Genomic DNA, 21,356 nt, shown 5'->3' with positions numbered 1-21,356 from the left:
CACCACAGTCAAAAGCCAGCATTACATGCCACACAGAGTTTGAAGGCTGTCAGGTTTTAACTGGATTCTATTACACTAATGGTTCGATAATAGGAAATGCAGGATCCAGTGTTTTACCCATAGAAAGAATTAAAAAGGCAGGAAATCTCAGGCTTATGCTTCAATTTGACAATTCTATATTAATCATGTCTGTTAAGTCCACCAGTTGTTTGTACGTACAATACTAAATTGTTTAAGTTGCCTTTAAGTTGCTTAAACTAGGTTCACAATTTTTCAGATCGATCTAAAAACTATTTAAGCAACATTACGGAGATTCTTGCTTTCTAAAATAATTCCTCCTCAATATGGGCGATTTATAAATCTTCCCTTTAATGTAAGTGAAATCCACAGTTCTCGTTTTGACCAAATTCAAAGCAGCTACAAGGAACTCTCATTTTTAGTTAATTCTGGCTGCCCCTCTGACCAAAGTCTTGATCTGGCTAGCATGTGCATTTATCTCGAAAGTAAAGCGATGGGGAAATGCACTATACTATCTAATAGTAGTAAGTGTGATATGATGATGGTAAAAAGAAGTCAACTTTGTATTAGTGCCGCACCACCACACTACAGAACTTCCTCCCCCCACTCCACCATAAAAACAGTTTTAATTTTATGACCGTATACATGATAGGCATTAAGAACAGCTGTAAGAGCTACACAGAAATACACTCCACTGCTCCTGCTGATGGAGTCAAGCGGCTTCAGCAGCCTCATTTAGTCAAGGAAAGATGTTCAACAGTCTCTTTAATACAAGTGAAAGTGTTCTATCATTTAAAAACGGGGCTCCTTACGTTGGCTTATGACTGCATTTATTCCATATTTTATTTCCATGAGTCACCAAAATACTGAAATGATTAACCATGGAAAGTAGCCACATTATGCTGAAAACAGGCAGAACATACAGACCATATGCAGACATCAGTGCACTGAAACATATTAAATTTGAATGAATTCCATCCAACCCCAATCATTTTTATAAAGAACGCTCACCATCTCTTATGAGCCATTTTGTAACTCTATAATAAGAATGTTCATTTTTGATGAAATCATTTTTTACAGTCACTGATCAACAGTCAAAAGACAAGGTATTAAATATTTGGTCTATCTAATGTATAAATGAGTAACTGTAATTCTATCACAAAATGTCACTGAATCTTCAAAAATGACTTTTGGCTATGTCCACAACTGTCTTCAGTTAAAATTGTATTGTTCTACACTGTAATAAGATGTGAAGATTACCTCGAGAATCATGACACATAGACGTGCAAAAGTAATAATGTTTTATTCAAATAAAACCATGCAACAGGTCACCACCACCCTGATTAGATTCAACCCCTGTTATAAAATAAACATCCAAAGCAATACATTGCATTCACTGGGCAATCGCTGTATGAGAGAAGAGATGACTCCAGGGAGTATACACAGGTAAGCCCAGAGACTAAAGAACCAAAAAAGGACCCAAAAACAGCAAAGAAAATAAATCACAGCTCCTCCTGCTCTGCACAGGCCACAGTGCAGTGGTGATCCTGAAAAGGTGCCAAGCGCACAATCTGTTCTCTGGAGAGAGAAAGCACAAGGACCTGTAGCCCCCCACCCCCACCTTACCCCCCTGCCACTGGCTGCTCATAATCAATCACTATCACAAAGCGCTATGAACCATATGGCACACAGAAGACAAGTCTGAGAACATGAGTGATGAGACAGTAGTGTCCCATTGATACGTATGTCGCTGAATGTCTAGTAGCAGTATATTCCCATGTACCGGCACTTGACATGCACTTGTTTAAAGAAGGCCCATCAAATTCACATCATCAGGATTGTGGAAGCTTGGAAATTTGGGAATAAGCTGGCCTAGGGAGACCAAGCAAAGCATTGTCTGAGGTACTTTTTTTTCTTAGTCATGGGAATGTGTTTCAGCAAACTGCAAGATGTCAAAACGCTCCCAACATTTAACATTTCAGTCGGGGTTACAGAAGTATGTTTATTTGCCGAGTAGAAGATCCAAATCCCTTGCCACAAAACCCATACATGGGGACTGTCACTACACAAGCGTGACTGACTGACTGACTGAATCACACACACACACACTCACTCACTCACACACACATGGTACACTTCATCAGGTCATTTGTTATTTTACAATCTGGATGTAGAACACAAAGATAATAAAAAATAACATTGGTAATATGTACAGTATTCGTGTTTTGTAATGTCTGGTCTTGCACCGTGAACTTTTATGAATGACTGGGCACTGAGTCAGGAGGTCAGGTTCACCTGTGCATCCCTCCCTCTGTCCAATAGGAGGTTCCAAAAGAAGGAAGAGGGAATCGAGAGTCTTGGATCACTTGATGCTTGTGTCGTTTGAAGTCAAGGTGTGTGTGTGTGTGTGTGTGTGTGTGTGTGTGTGTGTGTGTGTGTGTGTGTGTGCGTGTGTGTGTGTCTGAGCGACAGGGAGGGACCACAGCAGGGCCTCAGTTGCTGTACACCTGGCCTTCAGGTGGCTGAGAAAGCTTGTTGTTCTCTTTCAGCGTCATGTGCAGTCTAAGCTCCTGCAGCACCGTCTTAATGTTGTAAGAGTTTTTCCACCTGGACAATGCTCCCATTGACTTTATATCCACCTGAAAGGAAAGGGGGAGAAGGGGGAGAAGGGGGGGGGAGAGGCCAAAATCTTATTATTATGGCCTCAATAAGAAACCAAATGCATTCCCTGACAGTAAGAATAAATATGTAGAACACAATTTGAGGGTAAAGAAGGATATCTGCACAAAGAGTGAAATGAAATTCCTTAAAGAGCTTCATCAATCAAGAGACATAGAGATGTAAAAATGATTTTTAGAGACTGAAGTCTACCTGATCAGGATAGGAGAAATTCCTTCAACAGATTAATCAATTTAAGGCAGCCGACTATCAATAAAGAAACTGCTTTAACTTTGCGTCCCTAATTGAACAAATCCAGTAACACCAAAGACAATGGTTTACACAATGCTTTATTCTCTTCAGACTCCAATTATGTGACAGTTCATTTATTAGAAAACATGAAATATACATTTTGTGGCCATAGCAGGATATCTGGTCAGATTTGGGTTATATGTGAAATTAGCCAATTAAAGGATAAAGGTCGTTTGGTTGACAGGGGTGAAAGTCAGTGAAAGCCAGTATTGTACTTTCATCCATTAAATTTCATGGTGCTATTATATTATTTTTCTAATATTCACTAACACAGATTGGTAACATGTCACCAGTCAGAATAGACACAGCAAGAATGTTCATTCATGAAACACGAAGTCCTTAAATAGCAACTCAACCCCTTCTCTTAGCATAGGAGTTCTTTCACTTCCTCATGAGCAGCTTTGTAATGATATTTTAAAAGGAAACTCCTCCCAAGGCATTTCAGAACTAGTCCCCAGGAGTTCTAAGCACAGTACATAGTGCCTGTGAATCTGAGGGGCCGTCCACAAGAAAACGCTCTTTTGTGAAAACGCACATGTATCGCATCGTTTTGGCCGACCGTCCACATGGATCCTGAGAATGCAGCTCCTGAAAACGCACTTTTTTGAAACCAGGTCTCAGGGTGGAGAAATCTGAAAACGCAGCCCTCCTGTTCTCGTGTGGACGGCGAATCCGCATACTTTCCAAAACGATGACGCCATCGCCACACCCCTCGACCTCTGGCCTCTGAACCCTGCGACGTCTCATAACAACAACAACAGCGGACTACATGTTCGTGTTTGTGCAGCAGAAGATATTGAGCCTTTCTTACAACTTACTCGCCTTGTAGTCGAGTGTGAGTCGCTGCAGCAGTTCAACCTCATTAGCGGTCCACACAAAAGATTCTGGTTTCCTTGCACTAGTCGTTTTCATCTTCTTCTTCTTGTGTTTGGTTTCTCCATCTACTGTCTGTTTGTTTACAGTGCGCAAGCTTAATGCGCATTGCTCCGAGTCTTCTTCTTCATTTTTGGTGAATGTCAAGCGCCACCTATAGGCCTGGAATATGAACTACAGCTTTTTCAGTTGTTTTCAGTGGATCCGTGTGAACGCAAATATTCTTAAAACGATGACGAGCAAGACGGAGAAAAAAAAGATTGTTTTCGCCCGTGTGGACGAGGCCTTAGTCCAATACACTGGGATTCCTAACACTATTAGCTTTCACTTAAAACCATTGTAGATGATGTGGCAAATGTCAAGGTAGGACTGCTTTATGACACTTGCAGTTTACAAGAGAATAACAGTAGTTCAATGTAATGAAGTGCTTTCATTTTGAAGTTTGGTATTTAATTCAGTTGGTTAGTCTGTAACAAATATAATCATATGGTAACTGTTTACATGTACACACTGCAGGATCTGTTAACCTTTCAAACATAATGGCCAGATGTCAAAGCTATTTTTTATGGCAGGACCACAGGCCACATGAAGAAAATGGTTGAGAAACGTTTTTCACATTGCTTGGCCTAGGCTTCAGTTCTTTCCTTGTTGGACGAGACAGAGACTGTTTTTGCTTTACTTTCGTTTTTGTTGGAATACTGTTTATTATTGTTTTGGATCCATAGAGGAACACTGCACAACCCAGTCGTTCCTCACTGCCTGCAGAAGGAAGATCCGGTCCTTCCATCAGGTCGACGTCACTGTATGTGCAGCCTGCCTTCATCAGCAGATCCCGCGCTCGTATCCAAACGAGTTGGAACTCCGAGTCAGGGACACACACTAGTCGCAACAAGCGACCCAAGTAAGACGCTTCTGTTTGGGCAGAAACAGATAGTGTATAGCGTGTATTTTGTCGTGCTTATATTTGTCGTGAAGGGACCGCCAAGTCCGACATATAGTTGACTGTATTGGTTATTACGCTTGCTAGGAGCGCATTCATGCTGATCCACTTCTCTGGATATCTTGTGTAGTCTTGCCGCCACGTGTGATTACAACACGTCATATTTCGGCTCAATCAGTGGACGATAAACGAACCTCGATTCACTTGCTAGCCACTGGTTGAGGGAGAGACGACCACTGTGTACCACATGGTCATTGTGTTATTCATTGCTGTCTGCTAAGCACTTGCTAAGCTTCTTTCCTCTTTAACCAACTCACACGCATACACACACACACCCTGGGTAAAATATATACGTAATCTTATGACCGATCAGTTGGAAACTTATAGTTAATAACACTGCTGTAACATACAACAGGTGATATATATTCCCTCTTAATGACATTTTGAGGCAGACTCCTCTCAGTAGCATGACTACCCTTTTTGGAACTGTGGGTGTTATCCCTCTAAATTCACCTCACGTGTAATCAAACAGCATGTGAAGCCAAAAATGATATAACAGTCGTCTTAGCTTGAACTCTGCGCACATGCAGTGATCGCCTCGTGTCGACACATTCACTGCTGCCATTTTTGAATTCCAGGTATGTGATTCAGTTGAATTGGAATCATCACCTTGGAATCTGTGTTCTCGTGTTACTTTAATTAATAATCAGTAATCAATATCGATTCCCAAAACAAGCCAGAATGGATGCAAGTGAAATTCAGATACTCACCACACCACTTGAACTGTGTACGCAGGACAAGTTGATCTTGTTCACAAAGCGGACAAGAGGGGGGTGTTCTGGGTATCTGGCTCCACATTCTATTTTCAGACTGTATATCCTGCCCTCATAGACAGTCTGAAATTAAAGAGGATGACAGATTAGCACACAGTGTAATAGTCAAGGAATTGTGATGGTATGTGGTGACCATTAATTAACCACATTTGTTGATTGAGTTTGACTGTGCATTATTGACCTTGGAAGGCTGTGGCAGGTAACACTGACCACTGCAGCAACAGTAGTCAGTGAGGCTGATTTTAGCTAGTGTTGAAAGCAGCTGCACAGAAAAAGCTGAGTGCACTGAATATAAAATGCTAGGTCTAAGAAACAGCCACAGGGGTTCTCGTCACCATGGGGATTCGCACCCTAACTTGCAACTGTTGCAGCCAAGTCTACCAACATCTATATATGATATCACATTGGGTCCTTGGTAGAAAACCCCTGGACCACACTTGCAGACAATGTGTATACATCTTTTTCTTCTAAACTGCATGTATATCTAACTGATACTTTCACTACCTTTCTGTTGGAGACCTAATTCATCTGTTAGGTCACAGAATAAAGCAAAGCAAAAATGTCAGACAACTGTGTTTTAATGTTATTTTTTTACATTACAGTTATGGCACAAAACAAAAAGGACCACAGAAAAAATAAGTTTCACATATCTACCCAGGCAGATAAAATGCACAGTCTCCCCTGACGTCAAAGTGGTACATCTACACCACAGTGGTGAAGGAACAAGGCTGCCACTTTTGCTACTCCAAAACTGCAGGCTAACTGGTGCATGCATGCACGTGTATTTGCCTCTAAATGACAAAAGGAAGTACTACATCATCCTAACTCTTCAGAGGGTAAAGAGAGCCATCATAAAGCCACCCATGGAAACAGAACCACCCAAAATAGTGGCTCTTCAACCTCAGAGCTCCTAACATACGGTAACATAATCTAACTTGGACACATCCAACTCCTGTTGAGTGTATTCACACAGCTAAAAGTTCTACTGCAGATACTGCAAAGCCATGAATAGTTGTTTTTCTATTGTTAGTAGTAATCCAACTATTGGGTGAGTGTTTTGATTCGATGATATACACATTAATAACATGCACTCCTCTTATGCTGAATTTTCTGAGTTTTCTTTTCTTATTTGACAGGTTGTTGATTTAGGTCAACACAAAAAGCACGGGCCCATCAGGTACAAGTCTGAAATAAAGTCAGAGCTCTACTCATTAGTTTTTGCAGCCCAGCCCACAATCACCTTGGGGGGGCCAAAGATCATGCCATTCCAGTGAGTTAGCGTCATGTCTTCATCATCTGCGAGGCCCCAGCTTACTATACCGTCTCCGCCTCCCTTCTGGCCATCCTCTAGTTCCTCCAGCAGCCGAAAGTTGCGGGGAACTACGACTTCAGGCACACAGAAAAAGAAAGTTACATTAAATAGTTAAATGACTTCTGTCTGATCACACTTGGAAGGAAATTCAGTCATATCATACTCAGTCAAAGTAGAAGTTGCAGACACTGGCTAAAATGTCTGCAAAAAAAAAAAAAAAACATGCCTCAAAAATCAAAGTTTCAAAAACTGATATTTTTTCATATGACTGGAAAGACAGAGTTACCCTTTCAAGCAATTCAAAATAAATCCATTGGTCCATACAGGATTGCATGGCACTGAGCTCTACAATATTTTTTTTCCAAGTCACTTGTGATTTTCCAACATGATCAGATGGCAATAATATCTTTTATTGACCTCAAAATCCAGTATCAGTCTGTTCTAACCTAAACCATGATATAAAATTGTATAGACCAGGGGCGAGGATGACTTGGGCCATTTCATCCACTGAAACTTGTTTACATGAATTCCCAGGTCAAAAACGTGTTAATGTGATTGATGAGGAATTCCATACCAACAAAACAAATACCTTCAATTAAAATTAAAATGATCTTTCTACAGAAAATAAACAGTCAAAATTACCGAAGAAGTGTTAAGTGAGTGTGTATATCTACTGAGATCTCTATTGATATATATGCAAAAACAACTTCTAGATGTGATAGAACTGCAGAAATACTACACAGAACCAACATTAACCACAATGTTATTGTTAGGGTAAATGAATTGTTGCACATTTTTGTTAGGGTTTCTTGGCAGTTGGTGAAGCTGAGAGTACACACACAAAGATTGACAGATATAATTATCTTATCTTACAACCTGGCTTATGATCAAAACTTTAAGCATGATTTTCTTCCTACATCCTCCACAAACCTGTGCAGTTTGAATATTTTTAGGCAGGTGCACAGAAATATTCCCACTATGTTTCAGTGTATAAAAACAAAATCAATGAATTGTCCTTTTTATAATAAATGCAGCAGGATCATGTCATTGTGTACTCATCTGAAGGGGCAGAACTTTGACAACTACGCAAAACTGTTGACTCACAACAAATCAAACACCGGAATCTTATCTGAATCTCAGATGCCAGCATGTCTCTTACAACAGTGTTAGCAACGTTGGCTGTCAAATACGCAGGCCACTGTGAGGTAACCTATGGATGGCTGTAACACCTTGTTGGCCAAACACATGTTTTTATATCCTGACATCAGTATTAACTGACCACACAAGTTTAACCCTGGGTACTGGAGATGGAATTTACACCGTTACATTTATTGTATGTCTATAGGCCTATATAAAGAGCCTTCATTCGTGGCTGCAGGATAGCCTCAGATACCAGATATAGTTTGTCGAAGTTGCCATCAAGCAAGGTATTTGGCTATAATTCATCCAAGGAAGAGAAACTACGTCGCGTTGCGAACTCTTTGAGGAATTGCCGTGCTACAAATCTATAGCATTTAAATCACACCATTAGTGGGAGATATTAACATTGGTTTTGCAATGACAGTGTATTTAAAAGCCGCCATACCCCGAGTGAGTATATTCACTTAGGCTGAGGTTTTTATTTGTTTTTTCTTTTGAGCATTTCTTCCGGAACACAATGATTCTCCAGATAGTGAACACGGCTGTGCTGCAAGCTAACGTTAGCTCAACAAACAATTTAACTAACATCGGGTAGCTAGTCACGGGCGTCACTGCTTTATAAGTAAATTAATCGGCTGACACCCCCGACGCCTGTGATCTCTGGGGTGCACTTATGTATCCTATTGTGGTTTTTTAATAATCCGGCAAGCGTCATAATGGTAGCTACATCAACGTTGTTACGGATGGTCGAGTGTTGCTCCAAAGCTGTCGGCCAGTTTTGCAGCTAGCTAGCTAGCTAGCAGAGTTAACGACAACATTTTCTGTCACACAGATTCCCGATAGAGTTCAAACTTCAATACGGCGTTGCTCATACGAATTGTAAGACTATTCGGCAGTCAATTTCGTATGTTGAACATTGTGCAACATTGCCAGAAACTACAAAAAGGTACTGTCTAACTGTCGGTGAAGTCAGCTTACCTGCTCCGCCGGTAGCCGCCATCTTTGTAAATACTATCCGGTAGCGGTAGCGCGCACGTATGATGTTCTTTTGCGCGTGTCCGCCGTAAAATTAACGACGCCTTTCCTGCGTCAGCTATGCAACACACAATACTTCACTTTCAGTTGCTCCGTGATATTAATCTTATGATTATGTTTAGGACTACCTGGGTGACGCCACACTAGTTCTATTTAGCAAGAGAAAAATCAGCTGGGGATAAAAGATAAAGAAATCCGTTGTGTGAACATAGCAGAGGCTGCGATGTGATTTGATTTGAAATAACGATTTCCTACGGTGTGAGCACGGACAGCTGGCAGGACCAGATCACACGCTAACCAAGCTCTGCGTCACCACCCACTGGACCAAACGGGAAATGTCAGGTTAAAGGATCAGTGAAGTTCAGTTCTGCCCCGTCTTAAAACTGAGACCGGTTTTACTGGGTCTGGATGTAAACGTTCCCTATGTTCACACTGACTGAAAACATGTGAGCCTATCCCTTAAAGTGAAGCTCTCGGGCAAAAGCAACCCAGGCTTTATTTGTGATTGGATATGAGTCAAACCTTCGTGTAAAAGCAAAATTACAACGAAAGAGGCACTTTTAAGATTTACCATAGTTTGGCTTACAGGGCCCCATGCTGTTCGATGGAGAGCATGGGGCCCTGGCACCATAGCATCAAAATCTTTTTTTAAAACAGTAAGGAGGCTCGACACAATATGAAGCTTTGCTCGTAGTATCACCAGGGTCTCTACACAGGAACACCAGCACTGAGATCATTGTTTGTGTACAGCTAACTTCACTCCTCCTCATACTCTGCAATATGAAATAAGTTGCAGACACATCCAGTGCTGGTGACCAGCATCTCAGCACCCAAACACATCTGCTGGCCATCAGCTATGCTGGGCTATGCTGGTTTTTCCAGCAGGGCTGTGCAACATTTAGGTTACCCTTTAAAAGAAGGTGAAAGTGACAGAATATACACTTAATATTTTTTATTTGAAAATATAATTGATTGTGGAAACCTGAGCGCAAGGGGAAAACCCACGCTTCAACGTCATTTGGATAGTGTCTCAAGTCATTTTTTCCTGGGCAAGTCAAGACAGTGGATGGCAATTCAGCAGTCATAGGAAATAGGAAACAATGAGGAGATGGGTGAGGAAGATGGAGGGGGGTTCAGAGAGAGATGGAGGAAGGTGGGAAGAGAAGGCATGTGGATGAAATGTAGGGGGAGAGGATGGAAGGAGGTAGAAGGAATAGAGGCAAAGTGGTCAGAGGAAGGGGTGAGGTAGATAGAGAAGGGGTGGAGAGGTGAAGAGGGGAAGAAGAGGCAGCTACGGTTGACATATCTGAGCTAAACAACCAGCAGCCTGCTCCACCTCCATGTCGCTGTCACACTTAGTCTTGTTTATCTTCACCATTTTTTCTTCCCTTCTCTTTTCATTTCTGTTTTCCCCTCCTTTGCTCTCTTTTGGAGCTCCGCTTTCATCAGTATTGCTTTCTTGTTCATTTACTCTTCCTGAAGCTTTCCAGCTTTTGTTTGCCCTTCAGGTCCTTTTGCTCTTGCTGTTGTTTACTTCTCAGGTCTTCCATCTCTTGATTTTATTTCATTTTCATTCATTTCTTTTCTTTCTTCCGCACCTTCTTATCTGTTTTACCTTCCTTTTTCACCTAGTTTCGTCCTCCTTCCTGAAGCAGATATCCTCTGGTTCTGTCCGCCTGGCTTACTGTTACCTCTAGGATTTGTTCACTCTCCTCCAGCTCCTCGTTTGTTTCCTCCACCTGTGTTATTCTCTCCTCCCAGCTGTGTTCTCTCTCTAGCTGCTGAACTTCTCCTCCAAAGCATCGTATTTTGTCTGCCAGTCCTTGTTGTTTTGCAGCAGACATTCCATCATCTCTTTATTCATCTCTTTATCTGTTTTAGATTTCTCTTTCTTTAGATGTCACCTTTCTCTGTCTTTATCCACTTCTTGGGTGGCAAGACACCTCTCTTCCTCGCCTTCAGTTTCATGCAGAGCTCCTCCAGTTCTTTCTTTTGTTCTTCCACCTATTCTACACTCATCTTCCAGCTCTGTTCTTTGTCCTCCAACTTGCTGAACTTCTCCTGCAGAGCTTTATATTTTGTCTGCCAAGGCTGGTCGCTCTGTGAGAATTCAACTTTGTTGTTTGTCAGCTGGTTTGTGGCCTTCATGAGCTTGTGAGAGGGACCCATCTTCACCTTCCTGAGATCTAGGATTACATAATCTTTGTGGTGGAGCTCCTGCTCTGAGTGCTTCGTCTGCAGGCCAGTCTGGAGCGGAACGTTCTTCTGTTTGTTGAGGTTTAGCTGGAGCTTTGGATCATTTTGCTCGAACAGCTTTTGTTTTTCTGCCTCCAGTCTTGCTGCCATGTCTTCCATCTCCTGGTTGCTCTGGTGCTGGAGGCTATCCACCTGCGCCATCTGGAACTGAAGATCGCTCTTCAGGTTTGCTATCTGGGCCTGATGAGATGTGAAGATTTCATACTAGTATTTGTACTCAGCCTTTAAGTCTCTCTCCCTCAGATCCATAAAACCCTCCCTGTGGATGGTGTAGCCCATGCTCTTAATATTTTGTGTTAAGCAGGATCCTCTATGAAGACGAAGTCGACCTGAGGGCCCTCTTTCTGCTGGGATACTGGATGGGCTGAGGAGCAGCGTGAACCACATGCTCCATGTTTCCTGGGCTGTTTCTCTGGCTGTTCTGTCAATACATTTCAGTGATTATGGTAGACTGTAAAAACAAAGGAAGAAGAATTAACAGGAATTCAGTGGATTAGACATACAAGTGTTAGTCACTGAACATGTTTTCTCATCATTCAGTTAACTTAACAATTGGTTTATCACAAAAAGACTTAAAACAAGACTTTGAACAAATTCCTCAGGTAAATTCACATATTTAAAGCAGCAGTTGAACTTACACAAAGCTAAATTGATTGATTAATTATTTTTTGTCTGTATTAGTACTTGAATTAACATAAATCATTGGATATTATTTATATTCAAATCATTGAATATGATTTATATTCAAATCATTGAATAAGATTTATATTCAAATCATTGAATAAGATTTATAATCAAATCATTGAATATAATTTATAATCAAATCATTGAATATGATTTATATTGATACATTTTTGTAATTTTCTATGTCTCATTTATTGTCAACATTAGTACTTGAATTAATATAAATTATTGAATATCACATATTTAATGCAGCAGTTGAACTTACACAAAGTTGAATTGGCCCTGAGGTATTCAGAAGGGCAGCTATCTGGTGTAGACTGTCGTCTGTAGAATATCATGCATGTCTTTTGGAGTGGGTTCTTTTAATTTTCTTCTCATGATTTTATTTGCAGTTTCTCTTTTTCTGTTGTTGTTTTTAAACTCTGTAAGGCACTCCTACTCATCTGTATGAAAAGCACCATTCAAATAAAGATTGATTGATTGATTGATTGCAGCCTTTGTTAATTTTTTATGTCTCATCCCTGCTGGAAAACCAGCATAGCTGGTGACCAGCAAGACCAGCAGATGTTGTGTTTTGGTGCTGGGATGCTGGTGACCAGCATGGGATGTGTCAACAACTTATTTCATAGGAGTGAATTTGGCTGTGAAAGTCCAATACAGGACACAGAGTCAGTGAGGTTGTCATAGTGCACCAAGTTTATTGAACACAAGCTTCAAACCTGCACTAAATATACAAAAGTAGTAAAGTAAGTCAGTAAACTATTTTATAAAGGCTAACTTGAGGGGGGGATAAAAGTTTAAACAGTTTAATCGTGCGGTTCTTCTAGACTTTCCGAATGTTATTGGCATGAATAGGTCAAATTGTGACAATTGAAACAAGTCATTTTGTGGGGATTGTGAAGGTCAAAATACTTTCCCCACCGTTTTACAGACGCTTATTTCACATCTGGGTATTATTGTTTCTCTTCTGTTATGACAGTGCTCATTTTGGTGGAAAAGCTGCTCATTTTGTAAGTGGTTTGAATGGCTTAACAAATAGAATAATTGTCTCAACTCGTAAATTCTACTCCCTCCTCCAGCTTTTCCAAAGATGACAAAATACCAAATTAGAAATGTGCAGTTTTCAGCGGACATTGACGATATGAGAGGTTTATTCAGACAAGTTTTGCCAGATGAAAATCACATGTCCCATTATTTTATTTCATTTTACAGAACTTTGCTGAATAAACCGTTGCCAGAGAACCTTGACTTCCTTGAAAGAATAATATTGGATATAAACAGACAAACCAGGTAGAGCAGGTCGACTAGTGATCGGAAGGTCGCTGGTTCAAATCCCGGCTCTGGGCAAGGCTGAGCTGCATGTCGAAGTGTCCTTGCTCATCAGTGAGGGCCCTGCGATGAGCTGGCGACTTGTCCCTGCCCTCGCCCTGAGACAAGGCTGGGATTGACTCCAGCAACACACCCAAGAACACCCAGCGACCCAATGGAAAGGGATAAGTGGCTATGGACAATGACACGACATGACAGACAAACCAGTAACCTTACATGTTCTGTTTCGGATTTGGTAAAGACTGGATGACATAAACTGAACATTTATTCTGCAGAACATTAAAACAATTGTGGGAAATCTGTTCAGTAATTAGCAAAAGAATCCAGGAAAATTATTTGTATTTTTGTATCTACATCTAGGGCTGCATGATATTACAAAAACAGACATAGCAATATTTTGGTTGTCTGTGATATTTATTATGGCATGAAAAATAACTTAAAATAACTTCTATCTTCCATCTTTAATATCTCTGTTTTGACATGATAAATCCTTGGAAACTGATTTTTATCAAAAACCCAAAATAGGCCCTGCTTTGTTCGATTATTTGATCTTGATTAACTTATTGGTGGTTCGCTGTGCATGCCGAGTCTGCATATTACTCACAAGCCGTGAAGGTCACATTTTATCTTTTTAAATCAGACTAAATACTGTAAAATCAGATGTAGTAATATCATATCTTCTCTCACAGATTAGTCATGACATCAGAACTGTGTCATCACATTCATTATTTTATTTTTCTATCAAGCAGGATGTGTTTGAGTTCATTTGCTTCCTTCAGCATTGCACAACTTGTAACTTGTAACTATAGCACATTGAAATGATAAATTGTGCAGCCCTAATCTCATGCTTTAGCTGTATTTTACAAATAGCCACACTGTGGCAGTAGTGGGTCTGGAGCGTATCAGTTCTAGAGTGGCCAGTGGCCTAACATTCCAGAATCTGAATCAGTTTAAGGTTAACAAGTAAAAGGAATTTGCCTTGGTACTTCAGTGCATAACAACAAACATAGTGCGTGAAAAGTAAAGAAAGTTAAGAAAAAAAAAATTAAATCAAGAATCATGAATATGAATAATAAAACAATTTATATTAAAAAAATGAAATAATGTTTCAAAATAAAGATGTACAGTGTTTAGAATTAGTAGACAACCAATGCGAAAGTCTGGTAAATTAATGTAAACAGACTATACGTGCAATACGCAGAGATAATGAACCAAAAAACGTGCATTAATGTGAGACAGATGTGGATGTCTTGTTTTTGCCAGCCTTGATCATGAGGCCAGCTACAGTTAAGAAGACATTGGCAAGTACAAATAAAACTAGAGAAGGCAAGTTCTGAAGAAGTTGCGGTTGTGAATGCTCCCTGTAGAAAAGAATATAAGCTTTGAGCCAAACTGCAACGCTGGCTCAAATTTGTGTTGAAAAGCAGCTGATGGAGTATGAAGAGATGTTACAGTGAGAATGAGTCAAATACTCTCAATCGGACTTAAAAATTCAATCAGTGTCAATATATCGATGATTTCAGTACATTTCAATATTTGAATGGAGTTCCTGGATTAAATTAATGAAAAGATAAATATACAGTGTGTGTTTGTGTGCATGTGAGTGTGTGCTTAAGCATGGCTGTATGTGTGTGTGTTTGTGTGTGTGTGTGTGTGTGTGTGTGTGTGTGTGTGTGTGTGTGTGTGCATGTGTGGTCATCAAACTGACTTATTGATAAATCTGTCTCTCTGTGCTGGCCCAGTTGATCTAGGTTGCCATGGTGATGGTAACTGGGCTGGAAGAGTGCAAAATGTTAAGTTGTTTTGAAGATTCCGTACTCTGCTTGAATGGGGAAAAAAAGGCTGAAAAACGTCAAATATCTCTGAAATTATGAACAACATCAATGAGAAAGATAAACGTGATCGATTGCCAATTGAGATGAATATTCTGCGGTTGAATGGAGTGAATTCACTGAAAAATGTTGAGGGAGTTAAAGGAGAACTTTGGTCGATTTAAACATGCAGCTTCATTGCTCAAGCTACCCTTGACTTGTCAGTACCGAAGACGCAAACACATTTGGTCCAACCATTACAGGCTCTGTGAACAGAGAGTTAGCATTGACAGCTAACAGCATGGGGTCAGAACTTTACACTGTGTTTTAAGTTTCTTAACATGCTCCACAGCTCAACCCAAAAGTTATGCAACATCAGCAGACACCTCACAACACAGCACTGTAGCCTGTATGACTCACAATGAGTAACAAAGTAGTTAAAACAGTGTGTTTGTGCAAGTAGCTACATACTGGTTTGTTGTCATCCGTGTCCTCCGGAAACTAGACCAAACTAGTCAATCCGCCGAGCGTGTGCTCAACAGGTTTAACAGGCTATTGTAAGGCTCATGGCTCATGACAGGCTGTAACATGGACAGGTATATTATGAACAGAAAAACAAAAATGCTGGAATACATTTCTGTCAGCAAAATTCAAGTTTCCGTCTCTGCCAGTGAGGGAGTAAGCGCACGCCGGCTGTCTCTGGGCAATACAGAGACCAACTTAGTCGCTGATTTTTCCAGGCGCTCTCCTGTTTTGTTCAAGTCTCTGTGTATCAGTTTCTGTTCCGGAGCTCCGGAGCTGCGGTCTCTGTATGCCCATGGAGTGTGGTGGTATAGTTCAGAGCTAACGAGCTTCGGAGCATTAGCCCCAGTTAGCACGACAATAGAACAGCAGGCTTTTCTCGCTTGTTGTGTCGTTCCGAGCCACCATACCGCTGTACATGCATACAGAGACCGGACAATAAAGGAGAGTGCTCGGAGAAAATCAGAGAGGAATTTGGACTAGGCAAAGTTATGAAAATATGTGTCTGTTTCTTGATTACAGTGGTCTGTTGAACCATATATATATTAGGGCTGTCAAATGATTCCTTTTTTTAATCATGATTAATCGCATTTTGTCCATAGTTAACTCACGATTAATTGCAAATTAATCGCATTTTTTTGGCACATTTCTTTCTGTTCTAAATGCACCTTAATGTATTTTTTTCATGTTCTTAAAACTTTTAATAACATAAGAAAAGGCAAATATGCTCGCTTTATGAAAATGTTTCTTCAACACTTCAAATCATGCACTTCAAATAAAAGGCTCAAAAAATTTCCCCTCACCCTAAATGGGATCAAAACATGGTGATGTCTGCTTTTAGCGAAGGGCTGGCGGTGGGCTCTCTGCATCTGCCATGTGTTTGGCTTGCAAATGATATTTGAGACTCGGCGTACTTCAATAGTAACTCTTTTCATGTCAACAGTACATGCAGATAACTTTTGTCCTATCAACCGAACCATGTGGCAGTGTTTTGAAAGTGAATTTGCCGTTCATTAGTCCTTTCTCCATTTCCTTTCACTTTCGCTTTTCAGTTCACTGTGATTTTCCCAAACGCCAACCCTGCTTCTTCTTCTTCTGATTCCCTTTCTTATTCTTCTGCCACCCTCTGGATCAAGACTACAGGTGCCATTGACGGCCATGAATCAAACAGCGCGCGTTCCTTTTTTATACCGAGCGTTAATCACGTATTTAAAAAATTAACGGCTTTAAGAAGATGTTGCCTTAACGAGTTATTAACGCATTAACTTTGACAGCCCTAATATATGTCAGAATACACAGTGCGTCACAGTTGGTTGCATATGTGGCTGCATAGCCACAGAACAGTCAGGGTGTCCATGCTGACCCTGTCCACTGACTGCATGGGCACTTGAGCATCAGAACTGGACCATGGAGCAATGGAAAAAGGTGGTCGGGTCTGATGAGTCCCGTTTTCTTTAACATCATGTGGATGGCTGGGTGCATGTGAGTGGCTAACCTGGGGAACACATGGCACCATGATGCTCTTTGACAGCTAGCTAAGCATCGTTGCAGACCATGTACACCCTTTCATGGAAACGGTATGGCCTGATGGCTGTGGCCTTTTCAGCTGGATAATGCACCGTGCCACAAAGCAAAAATGGTTCAGGAATGGTTTGAAGAACACAACAACAGGTTTGAGGTGTTGACTTGGCCCCCAAATCCACTTCACTCAGAACTTCAACTGATGGACACCAGCTCTCATTATTTACTCAACTACAGTCAACTTGAGGGCTGTTGACCACAACTCATTACAAGTGATTACGTCCTGAATTCCTTCACAGTCTTTTCATCCAGTCATCATGTTCCGAAGATGTAACTTGAGACCAGGGGTAAGATTTTCTCATTCAAACTAGTATACTGTCTAGAGTGCTCATTAAGCACAGAACTGAGCAAAGGTCAGCCAACAAAATATCTCAGCCTACAAAAAGTAAAGACAGTGAGAAATACATTTATATGATAGATATTATAGATTAAGATATATTTATTTAGAACACAATATGTAAAGGATTCTGTACTTTGGTACAATTGCATGCTACTTGTATGCCACTTTTGCAAATATTCCACTGCATCTGAAAGAGAAATGTGGTTCTTTTTACTCCACTACATTTATTAGAGGGTTCAACATTGCAGAATCAGATTTTTCACACTAAACACATGATCATCTTGTAAAATATGATGCAGTAATAGAGGCTAAACAACACAATAGTAAAGTATTATTGAAAATAATTATTAAAATGTAAATTATCCAAGTGCTTAAATGTTTGTTATCAAAAGTTCCAACCCCAATACTGATGAAGGAACCATTCTGAATAAATACTATATTTCAAGCATATTCAGCTGGAAATACTTCCAAAAATTTACTTCAATCTAGTCAGAATTTTCACACACAACAGATTATATGTTGATTGTGGTGTTGCTACTTCCACTTAAATTAAAGATCTTCTTCCACTACTGAGGATAGGTCGGATTTTAGCTAAAAATGTAAATTGATGTCTTTCAGGCATCTGGTAGAGTGCAAACTGCCAACACTACCCATAATATCAGAACGCAAAAGTTTACTCTACCTGCAGAAGCATCTCCCTGCTCAGATGGGCACTCACTCACACAAGCTCCTCTCTCAGCCATAGAAGACAACCTGAAGCTGTCCTCCACAAACACTGCCCCAAAGGAAGAAAATAAAAAGCTAGTGATTGAAAATAAATGCAGAGTAAACTTAGGAGAAAGCTGCACATGTCCTGACAGCAAATCCAAAGGTCGGAAGAGGCTTAAAGGGCCAGAGAGAAGAAACTATCAAAGAGAACAATAATCAAATCTCTTTGCTTCAAGAAAGACTCCATGCACAGAAGGAGAAGACAGAGAGACTCCAAGCTATCTGACTGTGGCAAGGTATGGGCCACCTCTTTATATTCTAACAGCTTGTACCAGAACAAGCCTTCAGATACGAAAGTAATTTTTACTGCCTTTTTTCTTTTTTTCTTAATAAAGCAAAAATGCAGCAGTGAAGAAGAGGAGAAAAAGGAGATGAAACAGAACTTCTGGAGCTGAGCTCGCAAGAACAGAGACAGTAAAGTGGAGGAAGAAACAGTATGTCCAACACAGGCTGGACGGCAGTAAACCATCCATCCTTCCCTGACCATAGCCCCGCCCACCTAACCCAACCCTAATCCCACACATTAACCCTTAATATTACCCTTACACTCTCTAAACACATCCTAACTCCTCATTACCCATCTGACTCCATGCACTTATCTGCTCTTCTTATCTAATTTCTTAAAGAAAAATATAGATTCATTTTTAATGCAACTGCATGAAACTGTACTCCAATCATTGTTTTTAGTTTGTAAAAACTTGTGTTTGTAACTCCTTGGTTGGCATTTAACAACATTTGAGTCATATGTATGAGCGTGAAATTCTCTGGCCAGGCTGGATTTAAATGATTAGCAAATCATCTCATTTGTTATTTACATTAGATGGAGTGTATAAACAGGGTCATTCATTTTCTTGTAGTTCTTTTTAAATGTTGTCATGTTTGCAGCTTGCAAAGCTGTTAAACAACTCGCCAACAAGGTTCCCTTGTTTATATGCCTTGTTACTTTTCTGTACACCTAGTGCCACACGAGCACTCTGTCAGTGTCACATATGTAGCAATAATTAGTAGGGATGGCTCAACACCACTTTCCCTTCATGCAACAATAGTGAAGACACTATTATTTCCTGATATGAGTCAGCTGACACTATGGTCCTGAGTGATGATGGTGCCTGTGGAGTGGGAGGACTCCACAGTGTTGACTGGGGAGTCACAAAGTGTGAGAGGAGTGGGTGGGCTCCACTACCATCTCCACTGTCGTTACAACATTGAGCTTCAAGTCGTTCTGTCTACACCAGGTCACCAGATGGTTCCACTAAACTTTGTTTACATGTTTGAAGATACCCTGCTGCAAACTGGTGCTCCAATATCTGGATGATAGAAACACTGTCAATTTACACTGAACTTATTTTTATAGTAAATGTTCATGTAATAAATGTACATAAAGTCACTGTTTTCGTGTGTAATTTCAGCTGTAGAGAACAATGATAAACTCACATGTAAATTCAATGAACCTTCAGTGATGGAAGAAAACTGAGAGAAGAGAGAGAGTTATGTATTAAAGCACATCAGAGCTGAGACCGCAGAGCCTGTCACTGTGTTTGGGTATGTTATAATGAACATACTGGGACATACTGGGAGGGGGGAGGTTGCCCTCTGACCCACAGCTCACACCACACCTCCCCCAGCTATCCATTGCCTACCAGCCTGCCTCCCATCCTCCACCCCCCATCCCAGCCCGCCCACCCAGCCCCTCTTTTCTCTCTAAAGACAAGTTGGTTCTCAGGACTAGAGTGTGTGAAGTTCTGTGTGTGTGTGTGTGTGTGTGTGTGTGTGTGTGTGTGTGTGTGTGTGTGTGTGTGTGTGTGTGTGTGTGTGTGTGTGTGTGTGTGTTTGTGAACTCTGGGGATGAATGGCTCAGTGTTTCTCACAGGGACGTGAATACAGTGTGTTGCTCCTGACAGACAGGCCCACTCATTCACACTTTTCAAACTCATTTCTCTGCCAGCTGTCTTTGAATACAGGCCTTTGCTGAGAATCATACACACTGATCCACACAAATCAAGCGACCCCCAAGAATTACTGGGTATGACAGTATTATCCATCTTTTAAAAACAGGTAGGTATAGGTTACTGTATAGGTCCACTGTAACTCACTCTCACCATACCAAGCCAGGTCTCTCCAGCACTAGTTATTACATGCATACATGCACTGAAAAATACAGGCTGGCCCTACACCGATACATCACAATATAAAATAAAATAAAAAGAGGTCTTCGCTCCACTGGCGGCATCACTACGCATGGTAGAGTGGAAGTACATCAACTCTTCTAGGTACAGGTTACATTTATCCACTTAAAAAATGGAGGCACCACCTAGTGGCTACATTCAATAACTCCAACTGTTACAAAAGCTTTATTGTCATTTAGTTGTAACAATAAAAGTAGTGCAGCAAAAATTAGATTGCATTTTTCCAGCATCATAACACGAACACATTAAACACACACAATATCTAAATTTAACCTGTTAGTGAATGCCCCCATTTTAAGGTTCTTTTTCCAAAATGACATACCGAAATGAAAAGTATGACAGCTCCCACACAGTTTGAGACTCAGGGATGTGCTTGGTACCACTGGAAAGGTAACACCCTCAAGTTTTAGAAGTGTAAGTGTGATTCTATGACATACTGACAGAGAGTTACAGAGGTTGGAGCACAGGTTTTGATTTCCGTCCAATTCAGATGTCAATAATCTGACTAAGATATAAGGGTTCAGGTATGTCTATGGACACAGCAGACACAACTGGGCCATAGCCACAGGTCTCAGCTTGCTACGCTCAAAATGAAGTCAAAAGTCTAAAAAATGGATTTTTCACATTTTTTTTCTAAAGGCATGTCTGTGCATTTTGCTTGGGACTTTTGGTTTCTAAGAGCGCCTACTCAGATTCTTATAACTAAAAGGCTTATAACTTGAGAACCCTTTTACCTAGAAACATAATCTTGGTCTCAA

General features: G+C 40.6%; 1 protein-coding gene and 1 long non-coding RNA gene across 2 annotated transcripts; one reads left to right on the top strand and one right to left on the bottom strand.

Moving 5' to 3' along the window:
* Window positions 1-1,302: 1,302 nt before the first annotated feature.
* Window positions 1,303-9,221, bottom strand: ube2v1 (ubiquitin-conjugating enzyme E2 variant 1). The gene is made up of 4 exons (XM_037101791.1): window positions 9,065-9,221; window positions 6,875-7,020; window positions 5,572-5,697; window positions 1,303-2,657 (listed from the first exon to the last, which is right to left on the bottom strand). The coding sequence occupies exons 1-4, from the start codon at window positions 9,084-9,086 to the stop codon at window positions 2,511-2,513; spliced, it is 441 nt and encodes a 146-aa protein (XP_036957686.1). The 5' UTR covers window positions 9,087-9,221; the 3' UTR covers window positions 1,303-2,510.
* A 7,073-nt stretch (window positions 9,222-16,294) lies between these two features.
* On the top strand, window positions 16,295-19,620 carry LOC119021488. The gene is made up of 3 exons (XR_005075605.1): window positions 16,295-17,591; window positions 18,263-18,648; window positions 18,748-19,620. It is a non-coding gene; the product is annotated as an uncharacterized LOC119021488 (long non-coding RNA).
* Window positions 19,621-21,356: the final 1,736 nt, after the last annotated feature.

This window comes from Acanthopagrus latus, chromosome 6 (assembly GCF_904848185.1).
Source record: "Acanthopagrus latus isolate v.2019 chromosome 6, fAcaLat1.1, whole genome shotgun sequence".
NCBI classification, from domain to species: Eukaryota; Metazoa; Chordata; class Actinopteri; order Spariformes; family Sparidae; genus Acanthopagrus; species Acanthopagrus latus.
The sequence above is the reverse complement of the archived record's forward strand: the minus strand, read 5'-3'. Positions and strand labels throughout refer to the sequence as shown.

Excerpts from the sequence above, each read along its gene's own strand:
- ube2v1 (XM_037101791.1), bottom strand. The coding sequence starts at position 9,086 with ATGGCGGCTACCGGCGGAGCAG. Across the intron at positions 7,021-9,064 it reads GGCGGCTACCGGCGGAGCAG|TCGTAGTTCCCCGCAACTTT; the intron begins GTAAGCTGACTT and ends GTGTGCCTGAAG. Across the intron at positions 5,698-6,874 it reads TGATCTTTGGCCCCCCCAAG|ACTGTCTATGAGGGCAGGAT; the intron begins GTGATTGTGGGC and ends CTTTAATTTCAG.